The sequence below is a fragment of the Protobothrops mucrosquamatus genome, unplaced genomic scaffold (genome assembly GCF_001527695.2).
Source record: "Protobothrops mucrosquamatus isolate PMUCROS unplaced genomic scaffold, P.Mucros_1.0 scaffold_60, whole genome shotgun sequence".
Classification (NCBI taxonomy): Eukaryota; Metazoa; Chordata; class Lepidosauria; order Squamata; family Viperidae; genus Protobothrops; species Protobothrops mucrosquamatus.
The window spans coordinates 602,103-620,524 of NW_015386136.1; the positions used below are offsets into that span (position 1 = coordinate 602,103).

General features: G+C 36.5%; 1 protein-coding gene across 1 annotated transcript in view; it reads left to right on the plus strand.

The window, feature by feature from the left end:
- Window positions 1-9,864: 9,864 nt before the first annotated feature.
- VPS54 (VPS54 subunit of GARP complex) overlaps window positions 9,865-18,422 on the plus strand; it is a 38,247-nt gene continuing 29,689 nt past the window's right edge. Inside the window, exons 1-2 of the mRNA XM_015812319.1 lie at window positions 9,865-9,881; window positions 16,885-17,046. Of these exons, the coding sequence (XP_015667805.1) occupies window positions 16,911-17,046 (136 nt within the window). The 5' untranslated portion in view covers window positions 9,865-9,881; window positions 16,885-16,910. The remainder of the gene's footprint in view (window positions 9,882-16,884; window positions 17,047-18,422) is intronic.

The window sequence follows — 18,422 nt, forward strand, 5'->3', positions numbered from 1 at the left end:
AACCTTAGCAATAGATTTAGGGAGTCTTTTTTCTTGATCTGGACTATCATAGCTGGTATCAAGCAAGGGGAGTTATACCAAATGAGATATAGAACAAAAGGTGCTTAGCAGAATGATGAAGTGAAATAGGATGTGGATAAGAAAAAAAAAGCATGTCACAGAATGCTATGACAATGATAATCAAATAAAGCTATATTGTGCAAAATGTATGAAGAGAAAAAAATTATTGCAAAGAATACGATCAAGAAGAACAAGGAGTTATTAAGATAAAGAAAATACAGAGTGATTTTGGTGGAAATAAAGCATTGTTCTAAAAGTCAGTATAGAAAGATAAATGAGCCTCCTGCAGACTGAAAGGAATTAAAACCAAAAGTGACAACATCATTTTCAATTATATTTATGTAATAATAAGATGAAGAAAGGAAAAAAGGACCAAAGAAAGGAATTGAAATTAATCAAAGTGAATGTTAGAAATTCAGTGTCCAAGGGAAAAAAAGGATGATAAAGAAAGTAGTAAATACTATGAAAATGTTTTTTTTAAATATTAAGGAAATTATAGATAGTATAACTGGAGAAATGCTAAAATAAGAAGAGATATGACACATGAACAATATTTGTGAAGTGCAGTGTGTAGATTAGATTTTGTGCTATTACCTTTCATTGAGAAAAGTGTGAAGGGAAGAAAGAATGTTTATTTTAGATTTGTTGATTCAGAAGAAGCACATGATCAAGCAAAAGAGCTTGAATTATGAAATGTTTTACACAGATATGGAGTTGAAATTTGGTTGCTAAATCTGGTAAGAGTAGTATATGATTAAACTAAAGTGTCATGGTTCCGACAGAGGAAACTCTTCAAAAGAACTTCAAGGCATTGTTTACCTTAAAAGAATTTTTTATTCGAGAAACAAAGTATCGGCACTACATAGTTAAAGCCAAAAACTGAATTCCCCTCTCCTGGGCACAAAGTAGCAAAGCACAATTCCCTCCTCCAATTAACAGTCATAAATCACATTCCCCAATTAGCTTGAAGCACCAAATCTTTATCAACTCTGGGTGCAATAACCTTGGATTCCCACGGCTGAGTTATTATTGTTATGACTAACTGGACTCTCATCCACATCCCCCCTCCCAGCATCAACTAATTCTAAAAGTGAAAGAGAAAAGATGGCTACATTTCTATCTGTTGTCAAATTAAGAACATCCGATAGTAGCAGTGTTGACATACAGCATGCATGAGAATAAATGGAATATTTAGAAAATGATTTAACAATGAGGCAGAAATAAAAAATAAAAATGTATGATGTTCTCTAGGTTGCTTAAGATATTTATGGATAAATGAGCAGGGAACATTTGTGATGATAAAATGAATGTGTACACTTGTATGCAGATGATGCCATATTGTTGGCTAAGAACACATGGTTTGCAGGGAATATTTGAAAGACTAGGGAAATGGAAGTATTGAAAATTAGGGAAATGAAAGTATTGACTACCAAGATAACTGTATTAAACAGGGAAAACTGAATTAATAATTACAATGTAGACATTTCTCAGACAAAGGCCTTTCCGGAAGGCCACTGCAGCTGAGAACCGAGATATGGATTGAATCCATAGTTCAGTTCTCGGCTGCAGAGGCCTTGTAGGACTGAGCTATGGATTGAATCCATAGCTCGGTTCTTGGCTGCAGTGGCCTTCCGGAAAGGTCTCTGACTGCGAAATGCAGGCCTGGGGACGCCAAAGAAGTGGGCCGGCAAGGAGAGACCTGGCTGCCATGTAAGTGGGTGTGGTGCCCCACCCCCATTCTAGCTTGATTTTTAGGTGTGTGCCTCACCCCAAAACCAGGGCTTATTTGGGGGGCTAGGGCTTATTTTTGGGGTAGGTTTTACTTTCAGGGAAACAGTAGGTATATCAGAGAAACTTAAAGCATACGTTGACTGCTACAGGAATGGGTTACTTAAGAATTGTGGATGTAAAATGAGAAGATATAAGGTTGAAAATGTAGGTGTGCTGAATAACATGAACTGGATACAAAAATAAATGATCAATAGGAAAGGTGAGGTGCTTGATGATATAATGAGAGATGAATGGGTTGAGGGGAAGAGAAAGTAAGTCATGTTTGGATGGAATTGATGATATCCTGAAAAAAGAGAAAGGTAAGTGGTTGTGTTAAAGAACAAAGGAAATGTACAAAAACCATATAACCCCAAAAACACGCCAATAGAAAAGTGATTTGTACTTGCTTTCCCAGCATGAGTGGAAGGATAAAGAGGCCAGGGAATTCAATCAGGATTGTGGTAAGAGTGGTCTGGATAGAACACAAAGCCATCAACATGGTTAAAGCAGAAGCAAAGTGATTTAAACTGGCTCCATTTTCATCTAGTTTATACAGAAATTCAAGCAGCTTAAGGCTGCAATGCAGAGAAATCTATAGCAGATGATCTTGCAGTAAACTAGTTTTAGCTATGTTTCCTTTTCCTTATTTCATGCCTTTAATATCTTTGGCTCATTATTTCTTACTTGTTTCCTGTACTCTGCACTAAAAGGAAATAATATGTATGATGGGCACATGTGTATGTAAGAATTGTAAAAGAAACAGCATTGAGACGTAGACATTACCTCTCCTCTTAATGGAGCAGGATTCAGTTACCTCACATAAAGGGGAAAAATAAGACAATTTAAAAACTAGAACAAAAAAATCCCATGTAGATAAAATACTCTGAAGTACACATAGGAAATACCATATTATACACATCAGTTCAGTTGAAATCAATGGGTTATACTTTCTCATAAGTGTATTTAACAATATAGTTTAACTCTATAAATCTGTTATTGTAAACAAATAATTTAAATGAAAACTTTTGAGAATGTATTAATCCACTAACAGTTATGTAAGCTGTAATTAATCCTGTTGGTGTATTTTTGCTTGCTTCCTTTGAGAACATCCACCTTAATGTTGACTTTTATGCTTTTTATTTACCAAAACCAATAAAATCACAACATCTGCTAAATCATTACTTTGGTATTTCTTGTGGCAATGAGGATCATGCATAATCCCATTGTTAACATAGACAAAGACAAATCTAAACCTTTCATTTCAGAACTTCTAATTGACTACGCCTGCTACAATACTTTTTAATGCCCTTACCACTATCACACACAAACCAAAATAGGACATATGAAAATTGCTAGGGAACATGTTTTGTTCTGTATATCAAAGAGCATAGTTAACTGTTGTTTTAATAATATTTTTTTTCAATGACAATATGAAATTATGAAAGTCACGGACTTCAGACCAGAGTATTGAGAAGAGAACCATTAATTTTTTCTTCTTTTAGAAAAATAGTAATAATTCTTATTAATAGTTTAAATTCACAACCTCTAAATCAGGAAATTGTTAATCCAACCACAATCCTTGACTGAATTTCTGTGCTTCTTTATCCCTCCTGCTTATACTGGGAAAGCGAGTACAAATCACTTTTCTTTTGGCAAGTCTTTGGGGACGTGTGGTTTCATTTATAGACCTTTTGTATGACCTCATCTTTGTTTACTCCTTAACTTTTGGTCAAAATGATTTTGATCTAAGTTGCCAGAAAAATAGATAAAACGGATGTTCTTAATTGTCCAACAATCTGAGTTTGGATCACCTGCATGGAACCCGTGGTCTGACAAGTAGTATAGGCAACTCTAACCATGAAGCCACTAGGAATTGAGCTTAACTTGAAAGTTCCACTTTACTTTGTTACTTTTATTCGGCTATCATGCTCAACTGTAATCAACATCTAAAAACTATGTCTCAGATTGCTCTACAGTGGTTATATAATAGGGAAAAAAACATGTTTTCTGCTGCTCAGTATTAGCAATCTGATCTAAGCAGGTATTTCACAGTCATAATCAGAAGATGTAAAAACAAGATATCTTGCAAAAGCTTAAATAAAAGGAAATAGATCTATAAGTATTTTTTTTACTCAATTGCTCTCAAACCAAGGAAATAAGTACAAAATATTTGTCACAATTTTCAAACTAAAAGCTTAATGCCATCAGTTTATCCTTTATATGGGACATTAATATCTATCCTTTTGTACACTTCAAGTTGTATACAACTTGCCATTTATGGTCAATTGGAATATCATTAATGCTACAATTGACGAGAGATTCTCTTTTGTCATTGATTAACAGTAGAACACACTTTCTCCTGATCCTATGCATTATCAGCTGTTTTTCTGTTCCATTCACTGTTCAAAATACCAGACTGCACAATTATTGTATTCATATTAACCTAATAAATTGCATGTTTTTCTGATGACTCTGAAATGCATTAATTTTGTTTAAAAAAATGAAAACATACAGAAAAACAGAAAAGAACTATTTGAGTTTTAAATGGTTGTTTCTGAAAACATGTTATTATAAGTAGTATTCTGTTAATGATTCAACAACTGTTCAAACTTGTAATAGAGCTGAATGAGTGGCATGAACAAGCAGTCATCAGAGATCTGGCCATCAGTGTCCTGTGATCATGTGACTGCCATTTGTGACATTTGCAGACTTCCAACAAGCAGTCAATGGGAAAGCTGGCAGGAAATTGCAAATAATGACCTGTGACATCTTCGGTTAACAATCCACGGAGATTCACTCAATCATCACAACTGGGAATTGCCACGGCTAAGAAGCATGTTCATGTAACATTTGCTTTAGAACCCAATTACTTAGTGGTGACTATTCTGGTCCCAACTACCGTTATTAACTGAGTTTAACTGTTTAAATCATAATTAAAATCAAATTATTGATTTATGAATACCACTGAATATAAAGATTTTTCCTTGTCAGAGTTAGGCAATCACAAATCCCATATTGCATGTCCAGAAAACGTATAACCAAGTTTGACAAAAAAAACCACAAAGATCCAATGGTTCAGCAGTACTTAAGTCTTAATAAACCAAATCCTGCTACAGTTACATCACTGCTGCATCACAGTGATCCCTAATAAATGCTGAAAATAAAAAAAATAAGAGTAGTCCTCTACCATCACAAGATTACCTAACGTGAAGGTAATCCTCTTGTAGTCCCTTATTTATAGATTAGTTCAATATATTTGGTTGAAAGAAAATCTAATGTATTTCATTGAAACTTATCTTCTTTCACATATACAGCATTGCATCCCTAAGTAACAGATAATAATATACATATTTCTAGTAATCTTTGATTATACCTCTAATAAACTGACTTTGAAATTGCAACATAAAATCTGATTTAAAGTTCAACCAGGAAAATATGAGTAGAAGCCATCTACCCATTTTTGCAAGTCAATATTCTGATTTCTACTCCACAGTACTCAGATGAGATCTTTGTTGATTAGGTCTTGATACATTTTTGTTGCCATCTGGTTAATCAAATAATTTGTTTGCAGTGTGCCAGATGGTAAGATCATAACCAATGTAGTCAATCTAAGCACATTCAGTAACAATTCACAACATTAACCAATATTTCATAATCAGTGGAGGATGGAGCCAAGCTTGCAAGACTAAGCATGTGAAAAGACTTGGTACTTGCTTTGATAGAAAAGTATGAATTTATATATTTTACTGCAAAGTTAATTGGCCACATGTAATATTTGTGAGTTATCATTTCAGAATTCTAATTCAAGCCACCTTAAAACAATTTGATATTGCTTCTCTTCTAAAACAGTGCTTTCCAAACCTGGGTAACTCCATTACCCGATCACAATATGAACATTTAAATTGACTTAGAAGTATTTTACCCTGTGGAGTAAAAAGGCCTTTCTGATAAGTGGTTTGGAGTAATGAAAGAAAAAAAATCGGAACACTATTCTAAAACACATCCCCAAGTATTTTTGTTAATTGCAGAAGATGGCATTTTGGTAAAATGAAATCACTGCTTGGTGGTAAACAACTCTTTTAACTTCTTAGTTTTGTTTTGTGTGTGTGTTTGTGTTTGTGTGTGTGTCTGAAAAGAATTTAAAGATGGCAATATTAATTTTAGTACTATGTCTATACTGTTGTTTCTGGAATCTTAAACACTTTATTACTATTTTATACATATACATATACAAGGCAGAACCACAATTTTATATTTATTGTATATTATTTAATAACTAAAAATGTTCTTTTCCAAATACACTGGCAATTTCTGAGTTGCATAAATAGTAGGTGCTTACTATGTTTTCAATTTAAAGTATTTTAATTCATTTGTGCAATTATGTCCAAGCAGAAATGGAGTGTTACTTTACTGAGAACACTTCTGTGGAGCCAGTGAAGGAGGAAACGTAAACTACAAGGAGGAAGCAGAGTGGGGAGTAGAAATAAACAACCCAACCCAATGATTTTTTTAAAAAGCAAGTTCAATTGATTTGAATAGAATTCTTATCAGGTCACAAAAGGTGATCACATGACTTTGGGACACTGCAACTGTCATACAGTGCATTCAGAAAGTATTCACTTTTGTCATTTTTTTTATGCCAATGTGATATTTCAGTTTTTTTGTTTTTAATAAATGTACATACATTTCTAAAATTCTGTTTGTCATTATGGGGTACTGAGTGTAGATTAAGGAGAAAAAAATGAATTTCAACAACTGTAGAATCAGGCTGCAGCATAACAAAATTGACAAACGTGAAGGGGGTCTGAATACTTTCTGAATGGACTGTAAATACTCCCAAGAGGCCAACTTTTGATCACATGACCATGGGGATGCTACAAAGGTCATAAGCATGGAAAAGTCCTAAGTCACTTTTTCAGTGCTGTTGTAAGTGCGAATGGTCATTAAACAAAGAGGCTAAGTTGAGGATTGCCTGTACGGTTGCCTTTGAAAACTGCAAAGAAAGACAATGTAGTTAGTCCACAGGACAGCCCCTGGTTACAGTTGGGCCCACCGAGCATGTTCCTCTGAATCTTGAACTATTGCATTGCCAATAGAAATCGGTATATTTTGGGCCTAATTCAAAGTGGGAGACTAGGAGGTTAGAAAAATCTGAGATTTGAATAGAAAGCCTTTCCCTTGGAAGACGAAGTAGAGTAAGGTGGCACCAAGAGGGTGGGCCATCGAGGTTGTGACGTTAGTCTTTCCCTAGACTAGAGAGAAAACAAGGGAGGTAGGGAGGGCAGGATTTCCTCAGGCCGAACCACGGAGTAGCTGCGCCAAGCGAATTCAAGCAAAACCAGGCAAAACCGTGGCGGGCTCATTCCTCGCTCTGGGAGAAAAGAGCTTCGGTGAGAAAGGAAGGGCAAGCGCGGTTAGGGCCGGCTTTGGAGAGCGTCCCATCTCTGACCGCCACCCTGGCCTCCTCCGTAGCTACGGAGGATCTCAAGTGAACGCGGGGGAAAGAGAGAGGAAAAGGGCGCGGAGCCGCAGCCACAGCTCGGCGGCGGCACGGGAGTTGCACGGCTCCTCCTCCTCCTCCCAGTCACGGCTGCGACGAGAGGCGGCGCTTGCCTGCGGCCGGCGAAGTCGTTGCGCTGCCGCCGGCCGAGTGGCTCGGCCCAGAGTCGCCCATGGTCGCGACGTGTCGCTTTGGAGGCGCCGGGAATTACACTAGGCCGCGTCCGCTGCTTCGGCCTTTCCCGCCGCTCCGACCGCGACAGCTGCAGCCACCCGGCGTTGTTGCGGGGCGGAAATCCCGCCGGTCCCTCGGGGAATTCCAGACCGAGAAGGGCGAAGAGCGCCGGCGGCTGGTGCTGCCGCTGCCGCTGCCGCTACTGCTTCTCCGTGCTGTTCCCTTAACGCCCGGTCAGATCCCCCCTGCTAATACCGGGGAGAGGCGGAGAAAGAGCGCAGCAAAACCTCGCTAAGGTAGGCCGGGTTCGGACGTCCCCTTAGAGGCAGAGGATGGTAAATTGCAGGGGCGCGTCTCCCCCACCCTCCGCTTTCCCCGCATTTCCTTGGTGCGGTTTGCAGAGGACAGGGGCTTTCCTTCCCAGGCATCAGACTGCGTTTACTGGAGCCCTCCCGTCATTTGGAGAAACGGATATAATAACCCTCTCTTTCCCCCCAAATACTCCTTCCTCTGTGCGCCCCCAAGATAACCTCTTCTCAAAGAGGTGTCTTCTCAAATCCCAACTGTGAGGGGAAAAAAGGACTGGATGTCTTTTTCCGTCTCCATCTCTTTATCCCACGAAGATTAGGAACCCCACTTGTCCCTGTTTCTCTCCCTCTCCTCTCCTTTCAATTGAAGATTATGTCCTGCCAGTTTCAGGAAAATGGCTTTACTGGAGGCAAGAGGAATATGCTCTGGTTCTTAATCTCGAGGAAACAATTGATAATCTTCCCCCCCTGTATGGGTATACATAAAAGGACAGAAGCTACTTTCAGGCCAGAGGAAGTCAGGTCTGCACTGTATCTTCTTTGTCCCGTCAGAGGCACCCCTTTGCCCAGCTAAGTTTTTTAAAAAGAAAAGAATAACACATTTTGTATGGTGTCTTCTTTTTAGAAATAAGACAAGGTTCACAAGGGAAGACACTTGTAAAAATGGATTCACTCCACATTACCCCCTTAGCCCACTAGGGCTACCTATTCAGAATCCCTGCTTAATTCAAGCTATTAGCTCAGAATTACTGTTAAATGTTTTCCTACGAGGTGTAAGCCTGGCAGTATATTTAAAGGAGATGTATGTTTCACAAAATTAATTAATTAACACAATTTAGGGCATACGCATTTGCTTTAACTTTAATCCACTTAGTTGGATATATGAATTGCTATCCTAAATGAGCAAGAATGCAAATATAATGGTAAAGGGTGTCCTTTACTGTAGGGAGTGTGATTGAAAGAAAAGGGAATGCAAAATAGAAAGACTGATAATTATATTGGTTTAAATAGGTCTGAATTAATTACAGTTATATTACACTAATTTATAAAATAATACTGATTGATGCATTGACTTTCATAAATTTGATTAACTTTTTAAAAAAGCTTTTAGTGTTGCTTCTGGATCAGTGGCAAAATTAAGTCATACTGAGTGACATTACATGCAGAATTTTTCTTAGCTGTCAAATAGCATCACAGATTTTTTTTCTAATGGACTTACTTTCTGATATATGTGGAAGTCATGGGGAATGGAATGGTAATATTTGTAGATTGTCTTGGAAGGGAAACTGGCATCCTTTAGAAATATCCTAGATGTAAACATGCAGTATGTTCTTGCATTGTGTTTTAAATGCAAGTTATGTGACAGGCGCCCATGTTTCATCCCTCTTATGAGAAGTACGGTTAAAAACTGCCATGGACAAATTATTTAAATTAAAATGATTTATTTTCAGGATTTTACTTCCTTATTTGAAAAAGTCAGATATTGTAAGGAAAGCATTTAAGACATGTTTTCAACGTATGATTTATTTTGCTTCTTTGCTTTTTGTTTTATTTTTTGTGTATGGTTAATATATTAAATGTTCCTGATAATTCTTTGTAAAATGCTGTCTTTTCAATGGCAGTATCAAACTTGTTCCTTTACTACTTTTGATATTTTTTTTTAAAATATTAAATGCTTGCATCCATCTTGGTATGTATCATGAATGATTTTACAATAAAATTCTTAATTATATTTTAAGAAACTGTGAGATATCTATAGGTACAATGGAACTGTATACATTACACAGACCTTGAAGTAACCATCCTGCCTTATCAAAAGGGGAAAGTTTAGCTTAACAAATTACAAGAAACTATATTATATGCAGTCTTTAAATTATACCTTTGCTTTTTAAAATTAGTATTTTAAATTTGGAATTAATAATTTGATACTTTTTTCTATCTATGCTTTTTTTGTTTAGAACTTGAAAAACAGTCATGTATATTATAGTCTCGTGATTTTTTTAACAAATGAAACTGGAAGAGATATGAGGTCTGCCTTACTGGAATCTTCTTGGAATATTGTTGTTAAGGTATGCAAATTAAGTGGTTGTTATACTTTTTCATTTGTCAAGTACTTACAGATTGTGGTCAGTATTTTCTCATACCCAGTAGATATTAATAATGTGCTAAAACTGTGTATACTTAAAATAAAATGTACAAACACAAGTTTAAATAACTTCCTGACTTAATCTTTATTTTTAGCTTCAAGGGTAATTTCCTCTATGATCATAAATTAGCATCTCTTGAACTAGACAACCATAAATGTCACAAGTTCCAAAGTATTCCATACAGTTATACATTTTTAAAGTTGATCTTTTTAGTAACTAATTATTTTTAATAAAGTAGAAGATATGTATATGAAAAACACTATGACTTAAGCTAATTGTTATGATAAATGCCTAGAAACCACGTTATTTAACTAAATGAAGATGAAAACAATCAGAATTGTTTATCACATAGAACCATAGGGAAAATATCTAACATTTAAAGTTAAAGCATTGTAAATTACATAATAACACATAGATATAATCTAAAACAATGGTCCCCAACCTCTGGGCTGCAGCCCACTACCGGGCTGTGGCCTATTTGCAATCGGGCAGTGTGAGCAGTGGGCTGGTGCACACATGCGCTCGTGCAAGTTGAGCTGCGCATGTGCAAGTTGAGCTGCGCACGTGCAAGTTGAGCTGCGCACGTGCAAGTTGAGCTGCGCACCGGCCCGCCACTGAACCAGCCTTGTTCCCTCTTCCCCTGCTGCCGAGCCACAAAGTTTGGGGACCGCTGATCTAAAATACCATACAATATATACAGTAGCTTCTCACATAGCAGTAGCTTTCTATTACCTCCTTAAAAAAACAAACATTCCCTCCAATTAAAGTATTTCTTCTAACTTGTTTGTTCAAGTACAATCATCTTCATTAATATCAATGGTTAAGAATAAATTAGTAAAAGTGATGGGAAAAAAATATTTTTCTCTTGGGAAATTAACAAAGGTGCCCAAAGAATAACAAAAAACTATTTAGAACAGGCATGTCAAACTGCCGGCCCACGGGCCGGATGTGTCACACCAAAACCGCGCCTACCCCATTGCCAGCAATGGGGAAAAAGTCGCGATACGTTGCGCGATGTCACGTGGCATTGCGAGTTTGACATGCCTGATTTAGAAAGTAGCAGATTTGAGTTGAACAATGAAATACTTCAACAAATACACAATCAGCACTTTTCATATAAAACACTGCAGCAAAAACATTAGATCTTTCCAAAGTGAAAAAGAGGTTTGTAACAGGGAAGAAAGGATTAGTTGCCATTGTCATTTACATACAAGGTTGTGAAGTGCATCATATAGGTGCAGAGCCACAAATGGGAAGAAATGACCAAATACCAGAACTGAGCAATTAGGGACTGATAAAATTCTGTTGCCTTAATATATGTGGACTAAATAAATTGGAGGGAGGTTAGTTAAAGTAGGATGACCAACTTTTTCAATCTAGGACGTAAACTCTTCCTCCATCTTCATTTGCAGAGGGCTAAGAGACAGAGAGATCCAAATTCATATGCTTTCTAAAAAAAGATGCCTTGATACTGAAAGTTGCCTTGTAAATGTAGGGCAGTTGCCAAGCATTCAAATTGCAATCATGTGACCATAGGTGTGTTGCGATGGTTGTAATTTTGAGGATGGGTCATAAGTCACTTTTTCTGAGGCCACTGTAACTTTGAACCATCATTAAATGAACAATCATAAATCAAAGGCTACCTGTTTACCCTATGTCAGGGGTAAGCAACCTTGGCTCTTTTATGACTCTTGGACTTCAACTCCCAGAATTCCTGAGCCAGCATGGCTGGCTCAGGAATTCTACGAGTTGAAGTCCACGAGTCATAAAAGAGCCAAGGTTGCTTACCCCTGCCCTATATAATAGGTTGGGTTGAGAGATGGCTACTGGTTCAAAGTAATCCATTCTCAAAGTAAGTAAGTACACAAAATACTGAAATGTTTTCAGATATTGTCAATCTTGTAATAATTGATTTATTACTAAATGTAGAGCCTATCTTTCTACTATAAGTGATATTCAAAGCATCCACCATTTAAAATCTCTTCAAACAAATATCTTAAAAGCCAAATTCCTGTTTGAATTATTTTTTTTCTTTTGCTTACTAGTAGATAGACAGTACAGACACACATATAATCCACCAGGGATGAGAAAGAAGTGTCTCTATTAACAATTTTTAAAATCTCACATGGTCATATAGGAAAATAGGGTTTTTCAGTAGCCTACTTTAAAGAAGCATCAGATTTTATAGATGGAATAGAATAGAGCTGGAAAGGACCTTGGAGGTCTTCTAGTCCAGCCCCCTGCTCAAGCAGGAGGACCTATACCATCTCGGACAGGTGAATATTTAGTCTCTTCTTAAAAATCTCCAGTGGTGGAGCTCCCACGGTTTCTGGGGGCAAGCTGTTCCACTGGTTAATTGTCCTTACTGTTAGGAAGTTTCTCCTTAATTCCAGGTTGCTTCTCTCTTTGATCAGTTTCCAACCATTGTTTCTTGTCCTGCCCTCTGGTGCTTTGGTGAATAACGTGACCTCCTCTTCTTGGTGGCAGCCCCTCAAATACTGGAATATTGCTATTATGTCTCCCCTGTTTCTTCTTTTCTTTAAACTAGCCAAACCCAAGTCCTGCAGCCGTTCTTCATATGTTTTAGTCTTCAGGCCTTTATTCATCTTAGTTGCTCTTCTCTGAATGTTTTCCAAACTCTCAACATCTTTTTTGTGATATGGTGACCAAAATTGGCTGCAGTATTTCAAGTGTGGTCTTACTAAGGTTTTATAAAGCGGTACTAATACTTTGCGTGATCTTGATTCTATGCCTCTGTTTATACAACCCAGGATTGTATTAGCTTTTTTGGCTGCTGCTACACACTGCTGGTTCATAGTCAAGTGATCATCCATTAGGACTCCAAGGTCCCTCTCATAGTTACTGTTTTTAAGCCAGGTCTCTCCCAATCTGTACTTGTACTTTTTCCTGCCTAAATGTAAAACTTTGCTTTTCTCCACATTGAAACTCATTTTGTTGGATAGAGCCCATTGTTCAAGTTTGTCAAGATCTTTTTGGATCCTGAATTTGTCTTCTGGGGTGTTGGCTATTCCTGCCAGTTTGGTGTCATCTGCAAATTTGATGAGTTCCCCTTCAATTCCCTCATCTAAGTCATTGATGAAGATATTGAAGAGTACTGGGCCTAAGACGGAACCTTGTGGTACCCCACTGCTTACTTCTATCCATGTGAATGTAGTGCCATTGAGGACTACTCGTTGAGTACAGTTTGCCAGCCAGCTACAGATCCATCTGGTGGTGATATTGTCTATTCCACCTTTTTCTAGCTTACCAAGGAGTAGGTTGTGGTCTACTTTATCAAATGCCTTACTGAAATCTAAGTATACTATTCCACAGCATTTCGCTGGTCTATTAGTTTAGTCACTTTATCAAAGAATGAAATAAGATTGGTTTGGCATGTTCTGTTTTTAACAAACCCGTGCTGGCTACTAGTTATAAATTTGTTTGCTTCTAGTTGTTCGCAGATCTGTTTTTTGATTATCTTTTCTAGGATCTTCCCAAGTATTGATGTTAAACTGATTGGTCTGTAGTTTCCTGGGTTTGTTTTTTTCCCTTTCTTAAAGATGGGAACCACATCAGCCCTTTTCCAATCCTCAGGTACTTCCCTGGTGCTTCAGGATTTATGAAAGATGTGGTGCAGTGGTTCTGAGATAACATCTGCCAGCTCCTTCAGAACTGTCGGGTCCCGGTGATTTATATTCATCAAGGTTGGATAGGTGTTCTCTTACCATTTTCTTGCTTATTTTAATTTTTGTTTCTAGTTTGTCTTTTGCAGTGGTTTTTTTTGGTATGTTGGGCTATAGTTTCTTTTTGTGTGAAGACTGATGCAAAGTATGAGTTAAGCAGCTCTGCTTTCTCCCAGTTGCTTGTTATTTCCTTGCCATCTTCTCTCTTTAGTGGACCTACAGTTTCCTTTACTTTTTTCTTGTTGTTAATATGTTGGACTTTGAATTGACTGAAAAAGGACCAATTGCCAGTGAAATTGTTGTAACCTAAAAGTCACGTTCTCTGACAAATAACAGAATAGTCTGCTACCTACCCTGTAATCTGCCCTTTTGGCTGATCAATGATAGTTTTGCTTTCTTTGGATCAATGTAGCTCTTGTTTGCTCTTATCTAACCCCTTATCAACATCTGATAATTAAACTTAGAATTTTACTTAGTTTAGACTGCAAGGAACAGAATTAGATATCATTAACAATTGATTTTGAAAAACCCAGACAGACAATGCACATCTTGTATATGGACTTCATTGTGAGTTGCTTGGGATATAATTAAAAGTTTGGGTTGTGAGCTGTTTAGCTTTAGCTTAGTTATTTAAAAGTCTGTTTATTCCTACTAAAAGTGCCTGGCCCATAAAGAAAGCTATGGTTATTAAACTAATTCAGTAATTACCTACAAACAGTATGCATGCATGTATTTCTGAAATGCTACTCAATATATGCTACTCAATTTCAGAAAGGCCCTGAATTGATTACAAAAATTAAAATTAAAATAATTAAGTGGGGGGGGGAAGCAAACATTCAATATGAATGTTTATTTCCTAGTCACACTGTCCTAGCAGCACACTCTAGATAGGGCTTGATAGCTTTCTTCAGTGCCAGCTAAATTGGTGCTGACCTGAAATGAATTCTTCCAAAGAAGCAGAAGAGCAACAGTACTGTTGCTGTACTGTACTGTGAAATTATTCTGTCCCTTAAAGTGCGTATGATTCTGAAGCTAGTGCTTTTCCGGTAAAGAGTAAACAAATACAGGTAGTTCTTGACTTAACCATTTGTTTAATGACCATTCAAACTTACAAAGGCACTGAAAAAGTGATGTTTTTCATACTTACAACCTTTGCAGCATCCTCATGGTCATGTGATCAAAATTCTGGCATGCGTTTATGACAGTTGCACATTTCGACAAGCAAAGTCAATGGAGAAGCCAGATTCACTTAATAAACATGTTACTAACTTAACTGTAGTGATTTGCTTAAAACTGTGGCAAAAAAGGTTATAAAGTGGGCAAAACTCACTTAACTGTCTTGCTTAGCAACAGAAAGTTTGGGCTCAATTGTGGTTGTTAAGTGTAAGGACTACCTGTGCAAGATTTTTTTCTATTGATTTAGCATGATGGATTTTGGATTTTTCTGGCTTTCAGGCCTAGTTTTTAGAAAATGTGGATATTGTATCTCTTGATGTAATTTAATTTTTTTAGAACTGGTGCTTTTGAAAGAATAGTTTGTATGATTGTTTTTCTAATATGTGAACCAGCTATTATCTTGACAGATGCAGTGGCTTATTGAAGTTAATTATCCATAAGATTCTAAATTATTGCTGCACACAAATAGCTGTTAGCAATGAATAATTTAGTGTAGCTTCATTTTGCAGTGCATTTCGGAGGCCCTTTTCTCTTGAAGGCAGTGAGGTGATGTCCAAGCATTTGTATTTATTATTCCACTTTGTATCTCCCTTGTTGGACCTTCGGTAAGAAAAGAATGAGGAAAGAGAATGAAAAAGTTGCACTATAAAGTATTTTATTTCACCAGAATTCCTTCTGAGATTGTATTCTACTTGTCTTTTCCTGTATTTTGATTTGCATCAAACGGAGCCACCTCTGCTTGCATTATTGATTGGCTGGCAGAACTAGAGACTGACTAAAGGCAGTCTTCATCAGAGTATCTGTTCAAGGGCAATGTCCAAAGAAAGTCCACAGATCAAAGCATGTGGACTATGGGACAGACAGGATAGTTTTGTGATTAGGTCTGGGCGCAATCAGAAATTACCCAAGTTCAGGTTCAGTTAATTAGAGAGGCCCTTGCAAAACTCCTATTTAGGAGGAAGATATTAGTCATGAGTACAACTTTACACGTGAGGAAGCCGTTCCTTCTTTATACTACTTCTGCCGCTAATGGTGGATTCAGCCTGCACTTTGATTGTGAGCCTTATGAACAGCTTCAGATGTCTTAGACAGAGGAGCTTCTCAGAGAAGTTCCACATTTTCTAAAGAGGAATGAATAGTTGTTACAAGTGGGAGTTCTTTCCCTCAGATCTGTTCTGCAAACTGAAGGGAAAGAAAGGTAGCTAAAATGCAAGAGAAGGGAATATAACTTGTGATAAGGAAGGGTATGAAATGATGGGCCGAATTAAATTAGCAAAACAAAAAGATGCAAGAGGCGAAGTTCATTAAAAAAAAATAGGACTGAGGCTGAGAATAGAGTTTGAAGATACTTTCAGGTAACTTGGAGAAAAAGATATTATTGGAGATTTAGGAAAACACTCTATCAGATTAATCCATCCCAACTATTCATTGTCATTCCTTTTCTCTCTTTCCCACAGTCACTTGTAAAGCATTGCAGTGTACAGGTAGTCCTCGACTTACAACCACAATTGAGCCCAAAATTTCTGCTGCTAAGTGAGACATTTGTTAAGTGAATTTTGCCCCATTTTACGACCTTTCTTGCCACAGGTGTTAAGTGAATCACTGCAGTTTTTCAATTAGTAACCTGGTTGTGAGGTGAACCTAGGCTTCCCTATTGACTTGGTTTATCAGAAGGTTGCAAAAGGGGATCACAGTTGTCATAAATACATGCCAATTGCCAAATCTTGATCACATGACCTTGGGATACTACAATGATCATAAGCGTGGAAAACAGTCATAAGTTACTTTTTTCAGTCTCTAAACAAATGGTTGTAAGTCGAGAACTACCTCAACTGTATATATCCTTTAGCATTTGGTTGAAGTAATAATTTGTTAATTAAGGTTTGGTTTAATTTTGCGTGAGGTATTGATAAAATAATGTTACATTTCATGTAGTCATTGGTAACACAGAATTATTTTTAGTTACTCTTGCTGTAAATGTTTTCCACTTATAACTGCTATATATTTCATTATTCTCCTATAATGTTTGGACATGTCTAAATAAATATACATATATTTTAATCCAGTATTTATCCAGTGGTAATTTTATGCAATGGCCTCAAGCCACCAGTCTTCACCAGTGCCTCAATCAAAGAACAATGATGCTTTCTTTAAAAAGGAAATGGATTCTTCCAAATGTTTTCGACCAGTGCGCACGCTACCAGATGTGTGCCCCAAGGAACCAACAGGTAGAAACACAAGTTTGGATGTTTAAACTGGGTTGCTTTGTTTGTTTGTTTGTTTGTTTTTCAAAAGGATAGTTGGATTATTTTTTCATTTATCAAATAGAGTGATAGTATCTTAAGAACTAGCATATTAGAGATAGATAGATAGATAGATAGATAGATAGATAGATAGATAGATAGATAGATAGATAGATAGATATCAGCATCAGCAAAATATATTCTTAAGAATAATAGCTATCCGAGAACAATCATGTTATCCAGCTAATTGTCAGTGATAAAATTAAAAATTAAACAGAGATGTGTTAAAAAGTAAGTTTTCAGAGCAACGCTACTAAATTGTTGGGAATTAACATTCAAGAATAGATTTTGCCTGACAATAGCTCTGAGTGGAAAAGAGTTTACAGAGAGACTTAGGTTTTTGATAATAAAAGGCAATACGTTTTGGAGAATTTACAAATAACCTGAAAAGAAATATTAGAATACATAATACTCCAAACTGAATGCTTGGTAACTAGTTCTACATTCAGCCGAAGGGAATCATCTTTCAGAAACTGAGGTAGGATATCTGGCATAACAAGAGAGATTACAAAAGTACAAAATACACTAATTCAGAGGTTAAAACTCAAATCCAGATTGGACAACTGAGTCAGTGTATTTGTATTCAATATCTGATGAGTGATAAGAATAATTTTCTTGGTATAAAATAAACCATAGCTTTAGAACTATTTGGTATAGATTAAATGACATAAATTTCCAAGTTACCCAAGAACTTGAGGAATGCAAAATAATAGTGAAATATTGAAAATGTATGACTTGCTTAGTATTTCATAATAACTTACTCAAAAATTATATGTAAACATAACTGCTTTATTGACATAATGATATATCGCTTGTATATAATACTAAGAATAGTCTAGATTCAGCCAATTTGAAATGAATGAAAATTGGAAGACAAGACAAATGATTTAAATATAAATTAAACAATCTGAGACTGATTTCTCAGATTGACTGTACCAGTCATTTTTACTGGCAAGAAATGGAGAGTAAACAAATCACTGTCCTATCTACATATAATTTGGCCTGGGAGAGATGGTAATTAACAACAACAGTTTTTATCAGTAGAAGAAAAAATCATTTGCTAATCCTTAACTATTGAAACTAAATGGAGGTAGTTTTCAAATGTATATGACATTACATAGGCCATTTTCAAAATACTCTTGTTATTTCATGGGTAAATTAATAAAGAGTACTTGAAAGAGTAAATTAGTAAAGACCTGACCTTTCTAAATCTTGCTTATTTATTTCTTGCTTTGGGCTTCAGTCCCATAAAAATTCTTAGAAATATTAATGTTATTAGAAAAATAAGTTTCCAAAGTATT